Source organism: Jaculus jaculus, chromosome 18 (assembly GCF_020740685.1).
Source record: "Jaculus jaculus isolate mJacJac1 chromosome 18, mJacJac1.mat.Y.cur, whole genome shotgun sequence".
Classification (NCBI taxonomy): Eukaryota; Metazoa; Chordata; class Mammalia; order Rodentia; family Dipodidae; genus Jaculus; species Jaculus jaculus.
The window spans coordinates 54750563-54769797 of record NC_059119.1 but is presented as its reverse complement, the minus strand read 5'-3'; the positions used below and the strand labels follow the sequence as shown (position 1 = coordinate 54769797).

The 19235-nt window shown below is 39.1% G+C and overlaps 1 protein-coding gene and 1 pseudogene across 3 annotated transcripts in view; both read right to left on the bottom strand.

Annotated features, from left to right (window-relative positions):
* Positions 1-19235, bottom strand: part of Prkd3 (protein kinase D3) — a 77403-nt gene that overhangs the window by 44250 nt on the left and 13918 nt on the right. For 2 of the 3 annotated variants that reach the window (XM_045137176.1, XM_045137175.1), the window contains exon 3: positions 2616-2754. The exons of the other annotated variant lie outside the window; for it this stretch is intronic. In XM_045137176.1, coding sequence (XP_044993111.1) covers positions 2616-2754 — 139 coding nt within the window. The remainder of the gene's footprint in view (positions 1-2615; positions 2755-19235) is intronic. 3 annotated transcript variants of the gene reach the window in all.
* Positions 191-1625, bottom strand: LOC105944116 (annotated as a pseudogene).

Below are 19235 nucleotides of genomic sequence, written 5' to 3'. Positions count from 1 at the left end.
GAACTACAGCTTGGTCTTCAACCATTGAGCTCTCTTATTGCTAAAATATTACAATATGGACCCAGAAAACAGTTCCCATTTCCAGTAACTGCAGAGATGAATTCACCTTTTTAAAAAAATCAGCTACAATTGAACTAGGCTGAGGGGCAGTAACAGTAAACCCTGAAACCAAAGCCAAGCACTCAGAACTCTAAAACACTAACACCTCCCATTCAGAGGAGGAAAACGAGCATCCAAAGTAGAGAGACCCACACGACTGATCAAGCAGCCAGTCTGTTATTCCAGCTAATAGTCACTTGGAGCTTGAACTGTCCACCTTGGTATTATTAGTGGTTCTCAGAGTCAGAGCTTCGATGTCAAATGTGACAGTGGATCCAGAAGTGACTACAGGCAACTGATCAGTCATTTCTTTTCCATTGACAAAAACTGCACCAATTGTACTACTGCACACAGCTCGATCCCGCCACAGTGAGCCAGGTCCAATCTGTTCTTCTGCACACGCTCCTATACTGTCTCTTCTGTCTGGCTGTCCCACAGTTTCAACACTGAGTGTTAAAGTCTGTCCACAGAAACAGGTGGGAACACTGGAGTAGAGAACACCTAAGGATTCAGAATTATTCCGGAGTACTATATTTCTTCAACTGCTCAGACTGTACGCCTTAAAGCCAGGTGTCCACTCATGAGTCATCAGTGTGGAGTGACCTACCTAGGGAACATGCCAAGGACTCCACTCTTGTCGGTGATCTCCTTTGGCGCAGACTCTGAACTAATAATCAACATTAGGGTCTATGTGCAATACTATAAATTCAATTTCAGAACCTATATATACATCTTCAAAGTGAATGGAAATACATTTACGAAACTGGAGCCTGTAATCTTGGGCTTTACAGTCATCATCCACCTTACACCATGGTACTATAATGCCTCCAAGTTTCTCTATTAGTTCATCAGTTTGTACTGGTGGGTGTGATGCTACTGTTCCATGCTTAAAGATGTGGTTTTTCACTATGCTAACAATGGGATCACCTAGCTGAGCAGACAGGCAGGGCACATCGACCAGTAAGGCACTTCTGGTAAGCCATCCAGCTGAACGTGTGAGGTCTTTTTGGTAAAATTCTACAGCTTCTTGTTGTGCTCTTCCAAACCACCAAGAACTGTGGTCTCACCTCTGGCTAGCTCCTCCACAGTGCTGACTGTGCTCCATGAGCTTCTGGCAGTCATCCGGGGGTCTAATGCTCTCTTGTTCAATCTTGTCTACCTCTTGCAAAAGGGTCACCAACTGCTCATCCAAGAACTTCCCAAGGGTTCCTTTTAAATCACTAGAATGCTGTTTGAGGACTTCTCTCCTGAGTGATGCACTCTCTTTGATCTGCCTCTGCGCCTCCTGCAGCCCCTGCAGCAGCTGGCCCGGCTCCTGCGGGGAACTCTATGCTGCCTCCGTGTTCCCGTGGGTCTCCTGCAGCAGCAGCTCATCCAGCCTGGCCCCCTCATCCAGCCTCGTGGTCTGCTACTGTGGCGGGGGTTCCACACTCTGTCTGGGAGCCTGCAAGTGGCCCACGCAGGCGGGAGATAACCCATCAATCCTTTTTTGCCAAACAAGAAGTATACAGATTTACTGAAAGCATGACTGCTATATTCATTTTCTTCCTTTACACTCGTGCTAACAATAGTGCCAGAATGATATACAACAAATGGAAATATAGCTAAAGAACAAGGAGCAAAGGCAGTAAACAAGGGTTTGGTGGAACAGAAATGGGAATATATCCAATGGGAGTAAGAATGTAAGAAGCATGCAAACAGCCAGTATTGTCACTTTTTTCTTCCATATCTGCAGTATTTCTCCTTTTTTCTGATTCTCTTCGCTGAATCTCAGTTCTCCTCTATTCTCTTTACTGGGAAAATAGCACTTTAGTATTGTTTTCAACTCAAGAGATGAGGAATACATTTCTTTTTCAGTTCAACTGATAAATTTTTTAGCTTTGTAACACTCAAGTCATTCACAGTTCATGTTCCTATTTTTAAGAATATTTTATTCATTTATTTATCAGAGAGAGGGGAACAGAGAGGGAGACAGAATGGGCGTTCCAGGGCCTTCAGCCACTGCAAACGAACTCCAGACGTATGTGCTACCTTGTGGGTCTGGCTCTATATGGGTAATGCAGACCAGAACCTAGGTTCTTTTGCTTTGTAGCAAGTGCCTTAACCACTAAGCCATCCCTCTAGCCCAGTTCTCCCGTTTTTTAAAAAGATTTTTAAAAATTTATTTATGAGAGTGAGGATGGGTGCACAGGGCCTACAGCCACTGCAAACTTACTCCAGATACATGCACCACCATGTGCATCTGGCTTATGTGGGTTCTGGGGAATTGAACCTGGGTCCTTAGGCTTCACAGGCAGAGCCTTAACAGCTAAGTGATTTATCCAGCCCCATTTTCCTAATTTTAATCTGTGATATATTCAACTGAAAATCACATGGACACTCTTAACTACAGAAGAAAGCAACAAGCTATTATACAGAACCAATTCCAAGCTACTATAGAGAACCAATACAGAAAATAATCTTTGAGAAAAGAAAAAAATTAAAAATGAATGAAATAAAAGGAGCTGTTTACTTACCTGAAAGAACAACTTCTACCAGGTCTCCTTCATGTATTTCTTCTGCTGAGTTGATCAGCTGCAAAATATTTTCTGAGCTCATGTCATGGCGGAAGAGAAGAATTTTATCATACATGCCAAAGAATCCACACTCTGGAAACTGTGGGAAGATAGTCCTATATCAATACAACCAACAGCTTTCTACTTTTATAAGTAAATGTCTCAATATTATAAAAGAATTTGAAAGTGTTTTAGTTAAACACTGTTAATAACTCTGCTAGTATGTAAAAGGTGAATTTTGTACTCAAATAGCTAGTGTGTGTGTGTGTGTGTGTGTATGTGTATGTATATATATATTTATTTATTTATGGGGGAGGGTGTTGAGGTAGGGCTTTGCTCTAGTCCAGGCTGACCTGGAACTCACTCTGTAGTCACAGGGTAGCCTCAAACTCATGGACCTCTGCCTCCCAAGTGCTGAAATTAAAGGCACGCATTGTCACACCCAGCTCTAACTTGGTTACAACTTAAAAGTTCAAAAACAAAAAAGTTACAAGTAAAACTATTTTGAGCTGAAAAGATGGCTTAATGGTTAAGGTACTTGCCTGTGAAGCCTAAGAACACAGGTTCAATTCCCAGTACCCACATAAAGCCAGATACATAAGGTGGTGCATACCCCTGGCATTACTTTTTAGTGGCTAGAGGCCCTGGTGCGCTCATTGTCTCTTTCGCAAATATATACATAAATAATAAAATTAAGAAAATAAATAGGGCTGGAGAGATGGCTTAGCAGTTAAGGAGCTTGCCTGCAAAGCCTAAGGACCCAGGTTCAATTCTCTTGGACCCACGTATGCCAGATGCACATGGTGGTGCAAGCCATCTGGAGTTCATTTGCAGTGGCTAGAGGCCCTGTTATGCTCACTCTCTCTCTCTCTGTCATAAATAAATAAATATCTTAAAAAATAATTAGCCAGGCATGGTGGTGCTTGCCTTTAATCCCAGCACTAGGGATGCAGAGGTAGAGGGACTGCCATGAGTTCAAGGCCATCCTGGGATTACATAGTGAATTCCAGGTCAGCCTGAGCTAGAGTGGAACCCTATCTTGAACGCCCCACCACCACCACCACAAAAAAAAAAAAATTATCTTGAACATACACGCCTCTTAGAAAATTGGATTTGTAAATTGCTAAAGGAGAACACTATCTTGCACTTACTTTTAGTCTATTTTATATATACTCTTTTTTTAACTGACAACTTCTCCACTTACGGACAACAATCATAGTATCTCCCACTTTTAGTCTATTCTTAACCAGAAAGGACGGTACTCTCTAGAACTACACTGTCTGGTACTTGATCAGCTCCTACTGCTTTGGCTCTGAAGAGTTCCCCAAAGCTCCATGTGTTAAAGACTTGTTCCCATGGTGAGCCTATTACTAGGACGTCATGAAAAGACTGTATGTGTGGTGGGGAGGGATACTGTTAATATGATTCATCTTCATCTTGAAGCCCTACTTGATGAAGACTCAGGAAATAAATTGTTCTAGCTGTTTTCATAACTTGAATAACTTGATCATGTAATTAAATCACATGGTCTCATTTACTTTGCCCATTGGAGAAAAGCAAATTTGCAGTATACTTTTAGCAGCCCAAGGTCACACAACAGGTATTCCGTTATTTATTTGAGAGAGAGAGAGAGAAAGAAGGGGGGAGAGAGAGAAGGAGGGAACATGGGCACGCCAGGACCTCCAGCCACTGCAAATGAACTCCAGATGCATGCACCACCTTGTGCACCTGGCTTTATGTGGGTACTGGGGAATTAAACTCAGGTCTTTAGGCTTTGCAGACAAGCGCCTTAACCATCTAGCCATCTCTCCAACCTGACAGCAGACATTTTAGATACAGTATCAAACCTGGCTTCCTCTTATTGTCTAACTTCAATTCTCCCCTCACAAAAGTCTTACTAATCTCTGTAAAGAGTTCTCAAAGTTAAGACTTAAAGAAAATGAAAACAATGACTTAATTAGAAAGCTAAGAGTTTATATTTCTGAAACCTGACTTGCAATTATAATATAAAATTCCATAGTAATAGTTAGAATTTTTGTAATACAAATAATATTTTCAAATGTTTCATTACCAACAATATTTATGGAAGGTCATAATATTCTTCAACATGTATCTAAAGAATTCTTAGATGAAAAAATGGGGGCTGGGGGATGGCTCAGTGGGCAATAGAGTTTGATGGCTCAGTGGGCAATAGTTTGCTACATAAGCATGAGGACTCGGGTTTGACCCTAGTACTCACATGAGAAGTCAGACATGGCGAGTGTGGCAGCACACGCCTTTAATCCAAGCACTTCAGAAGCACAGGTAGGGGATTTCTGTGAGGTCAAGCCCACCCTGAACTACAGAGTGGATTCTAGGTCAGCCTAGGCTAGAATAAGACCCTACCATGAAACAAACAAATGTCAGATATGACCATACATGACAGTAATACCAGCACTGAAATGGGCAGAGACAGAAAGATCAGTAGGACTCACTTGTCAGTCATTCTAAGAGAAAGGGGAAGAAAGCTCTAGGCTCATTCAGACTCTGTCTCAAGGAAATATGGCAAAAGAGGAACAATGGAGGACAACCACCTCCAAACACATGTGCATGGGTGTACACATCTGCACTTACACATGTCTACAATGCCTGTGTATATACAACAAAAAGGAGTAAAAACACAGAAATTAAAAAATTATTGTTTTCAATTTTAAAATTTATTAAACATAAATTATTAAGTTGGAGGATAAAACAGCTTAGAAGTTAGTTGTTATGATCCTTAAGGTTTAATAAAACATGCTTTCTATAATTCTACCTTCATAAAAACAAAGTAACAAATATTGGCATGACCAAAATTTATTTTAAAAGTCTTATTTCTGGTATGTTAAATTCAAGGTAGTCTAAATATTTAAAGTAAACATCTATATGCCAAGAGTCTGAAAGCTGTTGGTGATGACAGGATAGTCATTTTCAAAGTAAATGTTTTCACAATATACTCACCCATAAGCCTGGCAAATCACTGAGCTAGCAGAGGAAAGGTTGTAATCATTAGCATATGAAAAAAAGATTTATGCTCCTCATTATTGTAATTTATGTGTGTTTAGTGAGATATTTAGGAATTATCTGAATGTAAGAGTCACAACTCAATGAAGTAACAGATCACATGACCAGAAAATACACAGATTAAGATTAACTATAGCCACTGAACTTCACTGTGATTAAGCTTTATAAACACAAGTCTGGAGGCATGAATATATTAAAGATAAGCATCTAAAACAAAACAGGAAATAAACCATGAGCACATAGTTTTAAAAGGTTTAAACAATTACACAAAATAAATAGAAAACAACCTGCTAGTGAACTGAATAGATTTAATGTTCATAAGTTTTAAAGATTTAAATCCTTCAAGTGGGAGTAGATTTCTAAAACAAGGCTTAACTCTAGACACACCTTAGAACTACCTCTATAGCTTAAAATCTGAACCAAGTGATGCTCTGGCCTTCTTCCTAAGTGGACACCTGAAATTTAAATTTATTCCTTTAATATTAGCATATTTTGTTAGTCTTTATTTTCAAATAGTTTCAGACTTACAGAAAAGTTCAGATAACGTTAACAGAAAGTTTCCATACGCCTAGTTTCTCCTAGCTATAAATATTTTACATTAGCATGTAATGTTTAGACTGTGATGCTATTGTATTTTGTTTAGATTTCCTTAGCTTTTACCTAATATCCTTCCTCTGTTCTGGGATCCCATCCATGATACAAAGGTGCAGTTGGCAGGCAGGTACTGTTCAGACTTTCGCATGTGCCAATTTTGTAGTTCTTAATGATCTTGGCAGTGTTGAATAACGGTCACAAATTTTGTAAGATGCCTCACTAGCGGAATTTGTCTAATGTTTCTCTCATGATTAAACTGGAGTTATAGGTTTTGAGAAGGCAGGTCGTATAGGTAAAGTGCCATCCTCCTTACTATCTTATTAGCAAGGGTACAATTGTCAACATAACTAACATCACTGAGGACTGAAGTGGTCTTTTCCAGGACTCCCCACTGCAAAGCTCCCTTTTCTCCCCACTTCCTGTACCACAGTCACAAGATCAGCCCTCACATAAGGAGTGAATTCCTTTCCTTCAAAGTGGAGCATCTACAAAAATATTTGGAATTCTTCTACACAGAAATTTATCTATTTCCCCCATTTGTTTGTATAGTCAAACATTTCACGTGTCAGTATGAACTCGTGGGTATTTTATATTTTGGGATATTATACTTTTTTAGAATATATCTTTGTTTTTGAAAAGCAATGTACTCTCATGGTTCAAAATTCAAAAGATAAAGCAGAGTAGGAGATACAATCTATACCCGAGCCACCTAGTTAGTCATCCTATGCTGACAATGCTGCCAGAATTCTCAGAATCCTTCTTAGACTATTTCACATATAATCAAGTAAAATGGATATGTCTTTTCCATTTTACCCCAATGCAGCACACTGTGTGTGTGTGTGTCTGTCTGCATATACACGCATGCCACAGCATATGTATGCAGGCCAGAGGACAACTCGGTGCTGTTCCTCAACTGCCGCCTTGTTTGTGGCCTTTGGTGTCTGGCTTTTACATGGCTTCTGGGGATCTGAACTCAGGCATTCATGCTGATGTGGAAAGCACTTTGCCCACTGAGCAACCTCCCCAGCCCTCCTCTCCTTGTTTAAAAAAATTCTTGGCAATATACTTTGGAGAACATTCCATTATCAAAAGACATTCTTTATTTTTAAGGTTTCTTTTTCACTTTCTACAGCAGCATAGTTCTACTTTAGAGATTTTCATTAGTTCCTACTGATGAGATATATGGTAAGGAGTAAAACAAACGCCAAATTTACCTGAATTAAGACTTTGTTATTTGTACAATCTTTACCATTTTATCTGTAAAATAGCACACACTTGTTAATGTGAAAGTTAAATAAATTAATATAACATATGTAAAGAACTGCACTCCTGACAAATATGAATTGAGTGTAAACTGAACCTTAGCCACTACTGTTTCCAATAGTTCGCTACTATGACCAATAGCCAGCAAACAGTCATATATACACTTCTTTCAAAACTTCTAAAGTATATGCTTTGGGGAAAAAATTTTCTGGACTGTTTCTTGGGCCAAAATACACACACCGTTTGAAATGTTCTTCATGTAGGATTTTCCAGCCTATACTTCGATAAGCAAGTGCTCTCTTCTCCACTGCCTGTTTTATAGTATCAAATGTGTTGACCATAGGTGAAAAATAGTCTTTCTGTGTAGCTTTTGTTTGTATTTCTTTTAATGCTTAGGACATTATTTTTCTAAAATTAGCTATTCATATTTTTTATTATTTATTTATTTGAGAGAGAAAGAGGCAGAGAGAGAAAATGGGCACACCAGGGCCTCCAGCCACTGCAGATGAACTTCAGATGTGTGCACCCCCTTGTGCATCTGGCTTACATAGGTCCTGGGAAATCAAACCTGGGTCCTTAGGCTTCACAGACAAACACCTTAACCGCTAACCCATCTCTCCAGCCCTTGTGTATTTATTTATTTTTGAGGCAAGCCCAACAGGCTGGCCTTTTATTTTATGTGAGAAAGAACAAGAGAGAGAATTGGTGCATCAGGGCCTCCAGCCACTGAAATCAAACTCCAGACATGTGCACCATCTTGTACCACGTGCAGCCTTGTGTGTTTGTGCCACCTTGTGCAGCTTACATGGGAGAGTTGAACATACGGGTCCTTAGGCTTCACAGGTAAGTGCCTTAAGTGCTAAGCCATCTCTCCAGCCCATATTTTGTCTATTTTTAATAAACCAATGATCTTTAAAACTAATTTTCATATATTTAAGCCTTTCCCACCTAAAATTAGCTATTCATATTTTGACTATTTTATACATGTATTTTTGTCTGTCTGTTTTGAAGTAGGGTCTCGCTCTAGCCCAGGCTGACCTAGAATTCACTATGCAGTCTCTCAGGGTGGCCTCAAAGTCACAGTGATCCTCTTATCTCTGCCTCCCAAGTGCTGGGATTAAAGGTGTGTGCCAACACGCCCGGCATTTTTCTTTTTGACTATTTTTTTTTAATAGATAATGATCCTTAAAACTCCAAACCTTACTATCTGCTAGAATGACTTTTTTTCCCTAGAATAATTCTGAGTACAGCCCAATGGGAATATGACCAATTTACAGTATATTCATGTATTAAAGTTCTCAATAAAACATTCATAAACAATATATTAAAAACCAAAAATAGCTTATTTTTTCAAGTATATATCTGAAATTTCTCAAAATGACCTGATGTCAATGGAATATACAGAAGACCTGAACTTTTCAAAGATAATGGCTTTTCTAGGCCAGATTTCAATACAATAAAGAACAAAGGACAACATTATTATTATTTTTAAAATATTTATTTTTATTTATTTATTAGAGATAGAGAGAGAGTGAGTGAGAATGGGCATGCCAGGGCCCCTTGCCACTGCAAATGAACTCCAGATGCATGCGCCACCTTGTGCATCTGGTTTACGTGGAATCTGGAGAATCGAACCTGGGTCCTTAGGCTTCGCAAGCATGCAACTTAACTGTTAAGCCATCTCTCCAGCCTGGCCAACATTATTTTTTTCATTAAGTGTATAACTGTAAAAAGAATAAACATAATAAACTAATGTAACCAATATACTTTCTGCTCTCATCCATAGGGGGAAAGGCACAAGCTGCTGTTTTCTATTCACCCTTCCAAAATGTTCACGAGTAAACGTCCCACTGTCACAGAGACAGAGCAAGACCACGGAGATAAAGGGCAAAACTAGAACAAACAGCACAGGGAAACAAGTTCAGTAATACTAGTAACTGTTCTGTAAAGTGCTCCCCTAGGGCAGTGGTTCTCAAACAAGGACAACTGTGCCCAAAGAAGATGTTTTCAGAATGTGGGCTTGATGCCATGCAGTGGGTAGATCACTGCAAAGGCACAGGAGAGCCCCCACCACAGAACTATCTGGACTAAAATGCTGATTAATGCTGAAGTTGAGAAGCTCTGCTTGAGATAACAAAGGAATCAAAAGCACAGGGGCTGGGGAATGAGGAAGGGAGTTGGCAATCTTCTGAAAACTAGACAAGGCCTATTTCCTCCTTACCCTACCTCAGTCTGATTAAAAGACAGTGTAGAAGCAGCAAAAGAGGCCTTTAATTGGGCCTCTTTCCAGCAGCCCTCTGCCTTGCATTTCCTGATTTGCTTTCTGCAAATTGTGCCAATGGTTTCTCTCTTGATTTGCAAAATGAAGTCTTTTCCCAGTCCATTTGGGAAAGCAGCATAATCTCATCATAGCTGTGAAACCCTTACTACCATACATTCTGCTTACTTCAGACTCTTTACTTTTGTATCAAAGATGGCTTCACAGACGCACAAAGTGGTGCCTGTGTCTGGACTTTGTTTGCAGTGGCAGGAGGCCCCGGTGCACCAATACTCCCTGTCTGTCTTGCTCTCATGTTAAGACAGCTTTCTGAATTTTAAAAAATCAGATGAGTGTGGGGATACACACCTGTAATCCCAGCACTCTAGAGGCTGAGATAGGGGGATCAAAAGATTGAGACCTGTTGGTGGGTCAGGAGCCGTCTGCCCACAAACAATATAGGCTATTACCAGTGAACTTGGTTGCCCACCAGAACTATATGGTACAACCCCACTGTCGAAGATAGTACAAGCTTTAGTTGCAGGACACTGAGAAATAAATCTGGAATTGAGTTGAAAATTTTTTTCTGCTGTTTAACTTTAATAGTGCTATGCAGGCTGCCAAGGAAAATGTCATCAGTAATCTTACCCAGCAGTAGATCCTGTGAGCGACACAAGCAACTAGCCAGTCAAGATTTGTTCACTGGTACAATAGTGATACGACTGGTAGGGGAGTAAGCAACTGCTTTCCGACTGACTCTGAGGCCCAGTCCTGGAATCCATGCCTGCTACTGACAGCCTAGTCACAAGGTGACAGCTGGGAAGGTCACAGGCCGGAGGAGGGAACCTTCTACTGTTGTTTGGATATATGGATATGTTGTGTGCATCAAATTGCCTTCTGTATATTTATGTTCATGCCCACAGTTTAGTGCTGCTTTCACTTTTGGTCAAAGAATTTGCTTTTCACAATTGTTAGTGACTATGGGGGAAATTCAAAACTCACCAAAGAAATTCACCAAAAGCACTGAGAAGAAGTGTTCAGCACTGACACATCTCTATCATGCTTTCCAAGGCTCAGGGAACATTGCGGAAGAGGGGATGGAAAGAATGTTAGAGCCAGAAGATGGAGAAGAGTGCTTAGGAATGCTGTTTCCTGGATATAAAGTTGGTACAGAAACTCAGGTTTGAGTCTGCTAGAGAAATCAATCACCACTTGAAGAAGTTGGAGGACTCGGTTTTATTACATGTGGGCTCAGAGAATTAATACTCCAAGTTCCTCCAACTGTAAGCTCTGGTGGGTCTGAGCCTTTCTTAGGCTGTTTAGCAGCCAGTGTGGCACTACCTTGAGTTCTTCGTGCTATTGGCTGCCGACTGTCAGCTTGTAGGGCTATGTGGGCAGGGGCACAGGCAGGAAGTAGTAAATGGCCTACGGAAGCAAAACAAAAAGCTGTTAGTTTGGGGGGGGGATTACTCATGGTCTGCTTTTTAAATTTTTTCTTTTTTTAAAAAATATATTTTATTGTTTATTAGTGTGTGTGTGCGCGCGCATGTAAAAGAGTGGGCACTCCAGGGCCTCCAGCCACTGCAAATGAACTTCAGATGCATGTGCCCCCTTCTGCATCTGGCTTACATGGGTCCTGGAGAATCGAAGGAGGCTCCTTTGGCTTTGCAGGCAAATGCATTAACTGCTAAGGCATCTCTCCAGCCCCTGCTTTATTTTTATTTATTTATTTTTCTAAGGTAGGTTTTCACTCTAGCCCAGGCTGACCTGGAATTCACTATGTAGTCGCAGGCTAGCCTTAAACTCACAGCTATCCTCCTACCTCTACCCCCAAATGCTGGGATTAAAGGCATGTGCCACCACACCCAGCAAAAATGGTTTGTTTTTGACAGGATATTTAATTGCAGGACAAGATGCAGCTGTGCTGGGACTTAGTAAAAGTGAGGTTTCTGAGGTTATTTATTCTTGGCATACATTTATTCTTTCAGCCTGGGAGTTGGGACTCCTCAGCACTTTAAAGAGAGGGGCTTCTACAAGCTGTTCCCCAATCAAGAATTCCCTCTCCATCATAAAGTGATTGTGGCATCCACGACCTTGTAGAGATTATCCTTTTATCTGCACAATATTGGGTTCATCAACATTCAAAGAGGGCATGAGGCTCCCATGCCTTCTGCAGACTTACTGGAAGTTAATGGTTGCTGGGGAAGTGGGGAACATTCTCTTCAATGGTTTAGCCACTGGTTATTTCTGGTTATTCACCACAAATGTTCAGGTGAATAATCCTCCACCCATACCCATGCAAGTAAACCTAGTTTGAACTTGGTGGAATGAAAACACACACACACACACACACACACACACACACACACAACAAAAACAAAAATAACAAAGGCCACTCTGTTGGGCTTGCCTCAAAAAAAAAAAAAAAAAAAAAAAAAATTAAGCCAGGCATGGTGCCTGGCACACACCTTTAATCTCAGCACTTGGGAGGCTGAGGTAGAAGGCTCTCCATGAGTTCAAGTCCAGCCTGGGGTTACAGAGTTCCAGGTCAGCCTGGGCTACAGAGAGACCATGCTCAAAAAAAAAAAAAAAAAAAAAAAAGAAAGAAAAAAAGAAAAAAGAAAAAAAGACTAAGTACAGCCTAAGCTATCATGAATTCTAGGTAAGAAGTGAGATCCTGTCTCAAAACAAAATAATAAAGGAAAAAAATCATTGCATTTTTCTAAATCCACTTTATAGAAAATCACTTTTAATGGTATTTACTTATACTTGCTGTTGTAAGTAAAAGGTTCAAATCCTTTCAAACAAAATTCAAAACACCCATTTGAGCATCAAGATAAATAGATTATAAAATTTCATGTCATAAAGATTCTGTCAGTATAATATAATCTAAGAAGCTTGCAAAAATTATTTTGCTTAGCCAAATAAGACTTTATTTATTTGGTATGTTAACAAATAACATCAGGATTTAATACTATCCGAATGAATTATTTGCCATCAGGCACTTTTTTTTTAAGAGTAAAGGTTTTAACACATATTTAAATTTTTAAAAAGTTGGCATTTTAATGAATTAACATAAACAAATATTAGAAGCTTGTTAACTTTATATACATATATCATATAATATTCTCAGCACTACTGGTTTATTCACATGTACTTAATTTGAGTTACTGAATACCAAATAAAGTGACTTTTAAATTTGATGACACGTAAATATTCATAGTAAATGTTTTAAAACATAAACCAGATAGTAGTAAATAATCAAGGATGTTCTCTCTAGATTTCCACCAAAATCCCAGAGAACTGAGAACTTCAGTTGTTTAACTGGCTCTTACTAAACAAACAAACACAAAACCTGATTATTAAGCAAATTAATTTAGCGGTAATAAACTCTCCAGAAACATCTACTATTAATTTAACATCAGTTTTTGGAAAGTACTTAGAGATGAATTTCAATGAAAATTTCCATATAAAGGCACAAAGCACTTAAAGTCTAGATGAGCCACTGAGAAAATTAGTCAACATGAACCTGAGTTTAATCTTCAATTCAGAATTCTCTGGATGTGACACACAAGAAGACTTGTTTAATTTAACTTCTAAACTTTTTTTTTTCATAAGCCAGGATTTTACCCGTTTTCCCCTTGTGTTGTTATTAGTTCTGATCATCATTAACTCAAACTTTCTGGGACCTTCTTTTTTAGCCATATTTTGAACCTGAATATTCAGCAGAATTTTTTTTTTCTTCTCACAAATTAGTGATGGCTCCCCAGCAATGTTTTGCCTACACACACACAATTAAAAAAAAAAAAAAAAAAAAAGAAGGGGGAAACAGTAGGATGTTACCCAGCCACTGTAACACAGCTGTAGTTGAAATAATTTTGGATAAAGAAAACAACACAGAGTGACAACTAGTTTCTAGAAAACAAAAGATACAGCTGGAGTTTTCTGTCTAAGGCAGAACTCGAAAATTATACCCAGTCCATATCTACAGAGACAATGTATTCATTCAAACATACCAAAATCACTCCTAAAGCAGGCTGCATAAGCAGTCTTCAGATCTCAAGCCAAATGTTCTAAATCAGTTAAAAGTAGACAGCTTTAGTCATAAAAAATTCAATCTTATCAAACACTATTATAAGTTAAAATGAATTGTTTCCTGCCAACCTTCTTTCTTACTCCAATATCATGTTCTATGTTCATTCAGCAAATTAAAAGTAACAATGCTTTAGAGTATCTTCTAGGCAAGGAAACAGAGGTAATGTTCACTGAGTGTAGCCATTATGCACCAGACAGTATGCAAGCAAGCCACATATTTAAAAAACACTTGATCTAGGTTGATATTGTATATATGTAAGTACAATGATTGAGATGGGGAGGTAATATGATGGAGAATGGAATTTCAAAGGGGAAAGTGTCGGGGGGGGGGGGGAGGGAGGGAATTACCATGGGATATTTTTTTATAATCATGGAAAATGTTAATAAAAATTTAAAAATTAAAAAAAAAACTTGATCTTCTAGTTTGTCATATGACTTGAGCAAGAAAACAGGATCAAAACGTAACTTGAAAAGTACCCCTAACTACAAAGTGATATAATAAAAATCACATTCCTTGGATTCTAAAACTCTATAATGAGATAATGCGAACATGCTCCTTTATTTTCCTTGGGTCGTACTTTTTATGATACATTAGAACATGCTAATTTCAACATTTAGACTCTATATATGAGCTACTACTGTGTAAATGGGCCAGTACCTGGCTTCTGCTCTCAGCACTGGTTTTCTTTCTCACTCGAAATCTGACTCTTGTCGGTGGCTTCCCAGCAGCAATCCGATGAGTACATTTTCCCCTGGCTGAATCCCAACTCGACCTGCTGCTCAGATTGCCCTCACAGTCTGGTTGCCAACCCATTCATTCTTTAGGTTGTATACTTAAAAGGCTATTAACATAGGTAAATTTAGATTTTATTTAACTATGCCTCTGGCATAAAAACCTCTAGAAGGTAGAAATCTCATTTGCATTCACTTTTCTTTATAAATATATTTAAAAAAATAGGAATCTGGGATCACTCAGTAGTAATGTGATGTGTATAGTTAGCATACATAATCAGACCATGGGTTCAAAACCCAACATTATACACCCAAAAGGAATCCAGTATGTACTTACACAGGTTAAGATCTTACATTCATTGTTTAATTACACACTCAAAGAAACCTATATTCTTAAAACAAACAAACAAACAAAAAAAAAGGGCTAGAGACGTGGCTCTGTGGTTAAAGTGCTTGCCTGCAAAGCCTAATGACCTGGATTCAATTCCCCAGTACCCACATAAAGCCAGATGCACAAAGTGGCCCATGTATCTGGAGTTCATTTGCAGAGGCTAGAGGCCCTAGCGTGCCCATCCATTCTGTCTGTCTCTCTTCTCTTTACCACTCTCTGCTTGCAAATAAATAAATAAAAAACAAACAAAATGCCTAAGCTTTATAGGAAATCCCATTTGAAAGACCTCAAACTACAATTCATATTTAGAAAATTTTAATCTAGAAGATATTCATACCCTTAGTTTTTTAAGATGCTAGAATAGTATGCACATAGAGAAAGTTATAGATGTTTTAAAAACTTCAGAAATTCTATTTATGCATCAATTTAACTTGAGGTTGTTTAACCACCGCATCATTAATATTTGAGGGCAGAACCCACCCAGTTGTGACAATCCAAAATGTCTGAAGACACTGCCAAATGAACCGAGTAAAAAAAAAAAAAAAATCTCCCTTTTGCTGAGAACAAGCTTAACTTATTCTTTCACATAAAAATTAGCCACTGAGACTATACTATTGCCCCCAAAATAGGCCATGGCACAAGCCACATTCTTGTCTTCAAGGAGTGAATGTGGCCTTCTGTACAAACCCAGGAAGAAAGTGATCTTCAAACAAGTAACAATCTAAGAAGCAGAGCAGCGTGAACAGTGAAGTCACCGGTACACAAAGCAGGAGGGGAAAGCACGCTGGTGCTTACCCACTTGCTTGTTTCTGTGCTCAGCTTTGACAACTCTAAAAAGCCTTTCTTCTGTCTATACAAGTGAGTACACACAGACCACCCGCAGAACCTGGTGTTCAGAAAAGAGCAGGTAAGACGTGTTCTCACGCAAAATTTACTCAGAGCAAACAGATGAAGGCAGCAGCCACCTCAATGTATTCTAAATGTTGGAAGGCTTTCAAAGCTTTTTTTTTTTTTTTTTTAAAAAAAAGGAAGCTAAATTTTGGCTTATATTAACAATAAAAGAAAACCCACACCACTCCACCCTCAGGATGTGTCATGAAATTGGATGAAATTCAAAGAGTGACCACTTTTGGTCATATCCAAATTTTGATCAAAGTTCAAAAAATCATCTGCTCCTTGAAAAGATATCTTCCTGGAAAAAAAAAAGCAAAACCAATGTACATATTTTACAGAATCCTTATTAGAATTTAATCCAATTGTTAACTTATCATAAGCTTTGAATCTTGGCATTTCTTGAGATTTTTGCCATCCTCTCCAGTATACCAGGAACACCAATGTTACCTTTCCCCTAATGAATACCTATCTAATCTGTATTCATCTTACAACTATTTTGAACATTTACTCAATGCTTATTTACCCAATTTATCTAATTGCCTTTTTAAATATATTTTATATGTTTTTTATTTTCTGGTTTCTGGAGGTAGGGTCTTGCTCTAGCGTAATAAAAAAAAAATCACAAGTTTTCACATGTAGCTAAGAAAAGCTTAGTTAAGTCACGTAATAAATATACCATTAACTTTTTTTTTTTTCCTGCACTAATAAAAGCATTAGTATAGCCAGGTATGGTGGCACAAAGCTTTAATCCCAGAACTCAGGAGGCTGAGGTAGGAGGACTGCTGTAAATTCAAGACCAGTCTGAGACTGCAGAGTGAATTCCAGGTTAGTTTGGGCTAGAATAAGACCCTACCTTGAAAAACCAAAAAATAAAATAGAGCTTTAATAAAGTAATAAAAAACTGTGAATAACTTACAGGAATCAGTAATTATCTTTGTCCCTCCCAGTTTCCCTTTCTTCTTTTTCTTCCTTCTATCCTTTTTTTTTAAAATATGTTTTTATTTTTATTTATTTATTTGACAGAGAGGGAGAGAGAAAGAGGCAGACAGAGAATTGGTGCTCAGGGCCTCCAGCCACGGCAAACGAACTCCAGATGCATGTGCCCTCTTGTGCATCTGGCTTATGTGGGCCCTAGGGAGTTGAACCTGGGTCCTTTGGCAAATGCCTTAACAGCTAAGCCGTCTCTCCAGCCCTTCCTTCCATCCTTTTATTTGAAAGTATTTCAGTATGGTCTCAAACACAAGATCTTTCTGCCTCAGCCTCAGGGGTGCTAGTATTAGAGTATATCACCACATTCCGCTGAAATTACTGTTTTTAGATACTGTCGAAAATAAGATGCTGACATATGCATACTCTGCACAAAAAACACAAACAAAAGTTAAAATGAATTTAGTTGGTAGGAGCTTTCTGCCATTTACACGTACCACCGACTAGTTCTACTACAGATTTAGTAGTAAGGGATCTCGAAGCACAGTGTTCCAAGTATTTCTGTTTTAAAGTTTGAAAACCACTAAGATCAAATTAATAGGTAATATTATTGAAAGCTAATATGTATTGTATGGCCACTATGTACTAGGTACTGGGCTGAGTATTTTAGAGACATTTAATATATACATGCATGCATGCATACACATACACAGAAATGAGTATTATTTTCAATATTATTTTTCAGGTAGGAAACCAAGGCCACACAACTAGTAAGTAGTAAAGATGAACCTTAATTTAACAAAAATAAAACAAAAATACCTACATACTTTTGCATGTGCATGTACAGTATTGAGGAGACCACAGGAGAACATGGGGGTCTCTCCCTCAACCAAGAGCTGCTATCAGTGAGCCCCAGCAATTCTCTGGTGTCCACCCCCATGGACGAGGTTACAGACATGTGTGGCCATGCCTGGCTTTTTACATGGGTTCTGCGGAGTCAAAGTGGGCGGTCTCCAGCCTGAGAGGCCCTTGTGCTTAAGCAGCATGTGCTTTTAATTGCTGAGCCATTTCCCAGCATATTTTTTTTCATTTATTTTTATTTACTTATTTGAGAGCAACAGACAGAGAGAAAGAGAGAGAGGGAGAGAGAGAGAGAGAGAGAGAGAGGGAGAGAATGGGCGCGCCAGGGCCTCCAGCCACTGCAAACGAACTCCAGACGCGTGCGCCCCCTTGTGCATCTGGCTAACGTGGGACCTGGGGAACCGAGCCTCGAACCGGGGTTCTTAGGCTTCACAGGCAAGCACTTAACCGCTAAGCCATCTCTCCAGCCCTCCCAGCATATTTTTAACTACAACACAGTACTTCCTAAGTCCTCTTTTATTCAACCAAGACATATCTGAGTGCTTGCTTAGTGGAGCCACGTGATCTCCAGCCCCAGAGCTTACAGTCTTAAGACACATGCATTCAAGTAGAGGTACAAATTATACTCAGCCCATGAATGTCAAGATATAGCAGGTTAGACAGGTTGTCCCTACTGACACAGAAAAAGATTTATTGGTGAACAAGGTAAAGCATACAGAAGAGAAGAGCTCTCCAAGCCGTGGAATTCCAAGCACCAAGGCAAATGAGATAGTACATGACATGCCCGAAGCTTAGAAAAGGAATGGGGACCAGAGTTATGTCTCGGGAATCATCACCATATTTTGTAAGTAGTCTTGCAATAATGCCTTACATAAGCAACCACGTATTTCTGTCACCTGCTCATTGCTAACAACCACAAGTGTTTGTCCAGTTAACTGCAGGGGAGTAGAGGAGCAGAGGTCACAATGGCTTTCCTGAGTAACTAGGTCTAGTTTCTAACATAAAGTCTGCAGCGCTTCTAGAAAGCAGACTCACAGTTTTCTTTGCTTGACTGAGAAAGAAGGTGTTCATATGTGGAACAACAGACTGATTTCTGTTCTCTTACCGACTGCCAAAGGTGTTAGTTATCTTGCTTACAAGTTATCAGAAAATAATGGCAAGGTGGGCACTGTACAGGCACCACATGTTTATTTCTCCAAGTGAAGTATACAGTTGATGACGGCACAAGTAAGTGCTACGGTTTAAAACAGGTTTTCATAAATCCCCAGCAAGACAGCTGTTCTCCTTTAGTCATCTGATCATTCTGTACTGTTCTTTGAAGACTTGTCCTATGCTACCTTGTATTATGGTAATCTGACATCCATTCATCTTTTATGGAAAATAAATTATTAGGGGCAGGAAAACAGTTTTTCATTTTGGGAGCCTCCACAGTATTTCAAACTATGACTGAATAAAGAAAGTGTACCACAAATTCAACGGAAGCAAAGACATAATAGATACAAAGTACCTAGGTAAGGGATAAAAG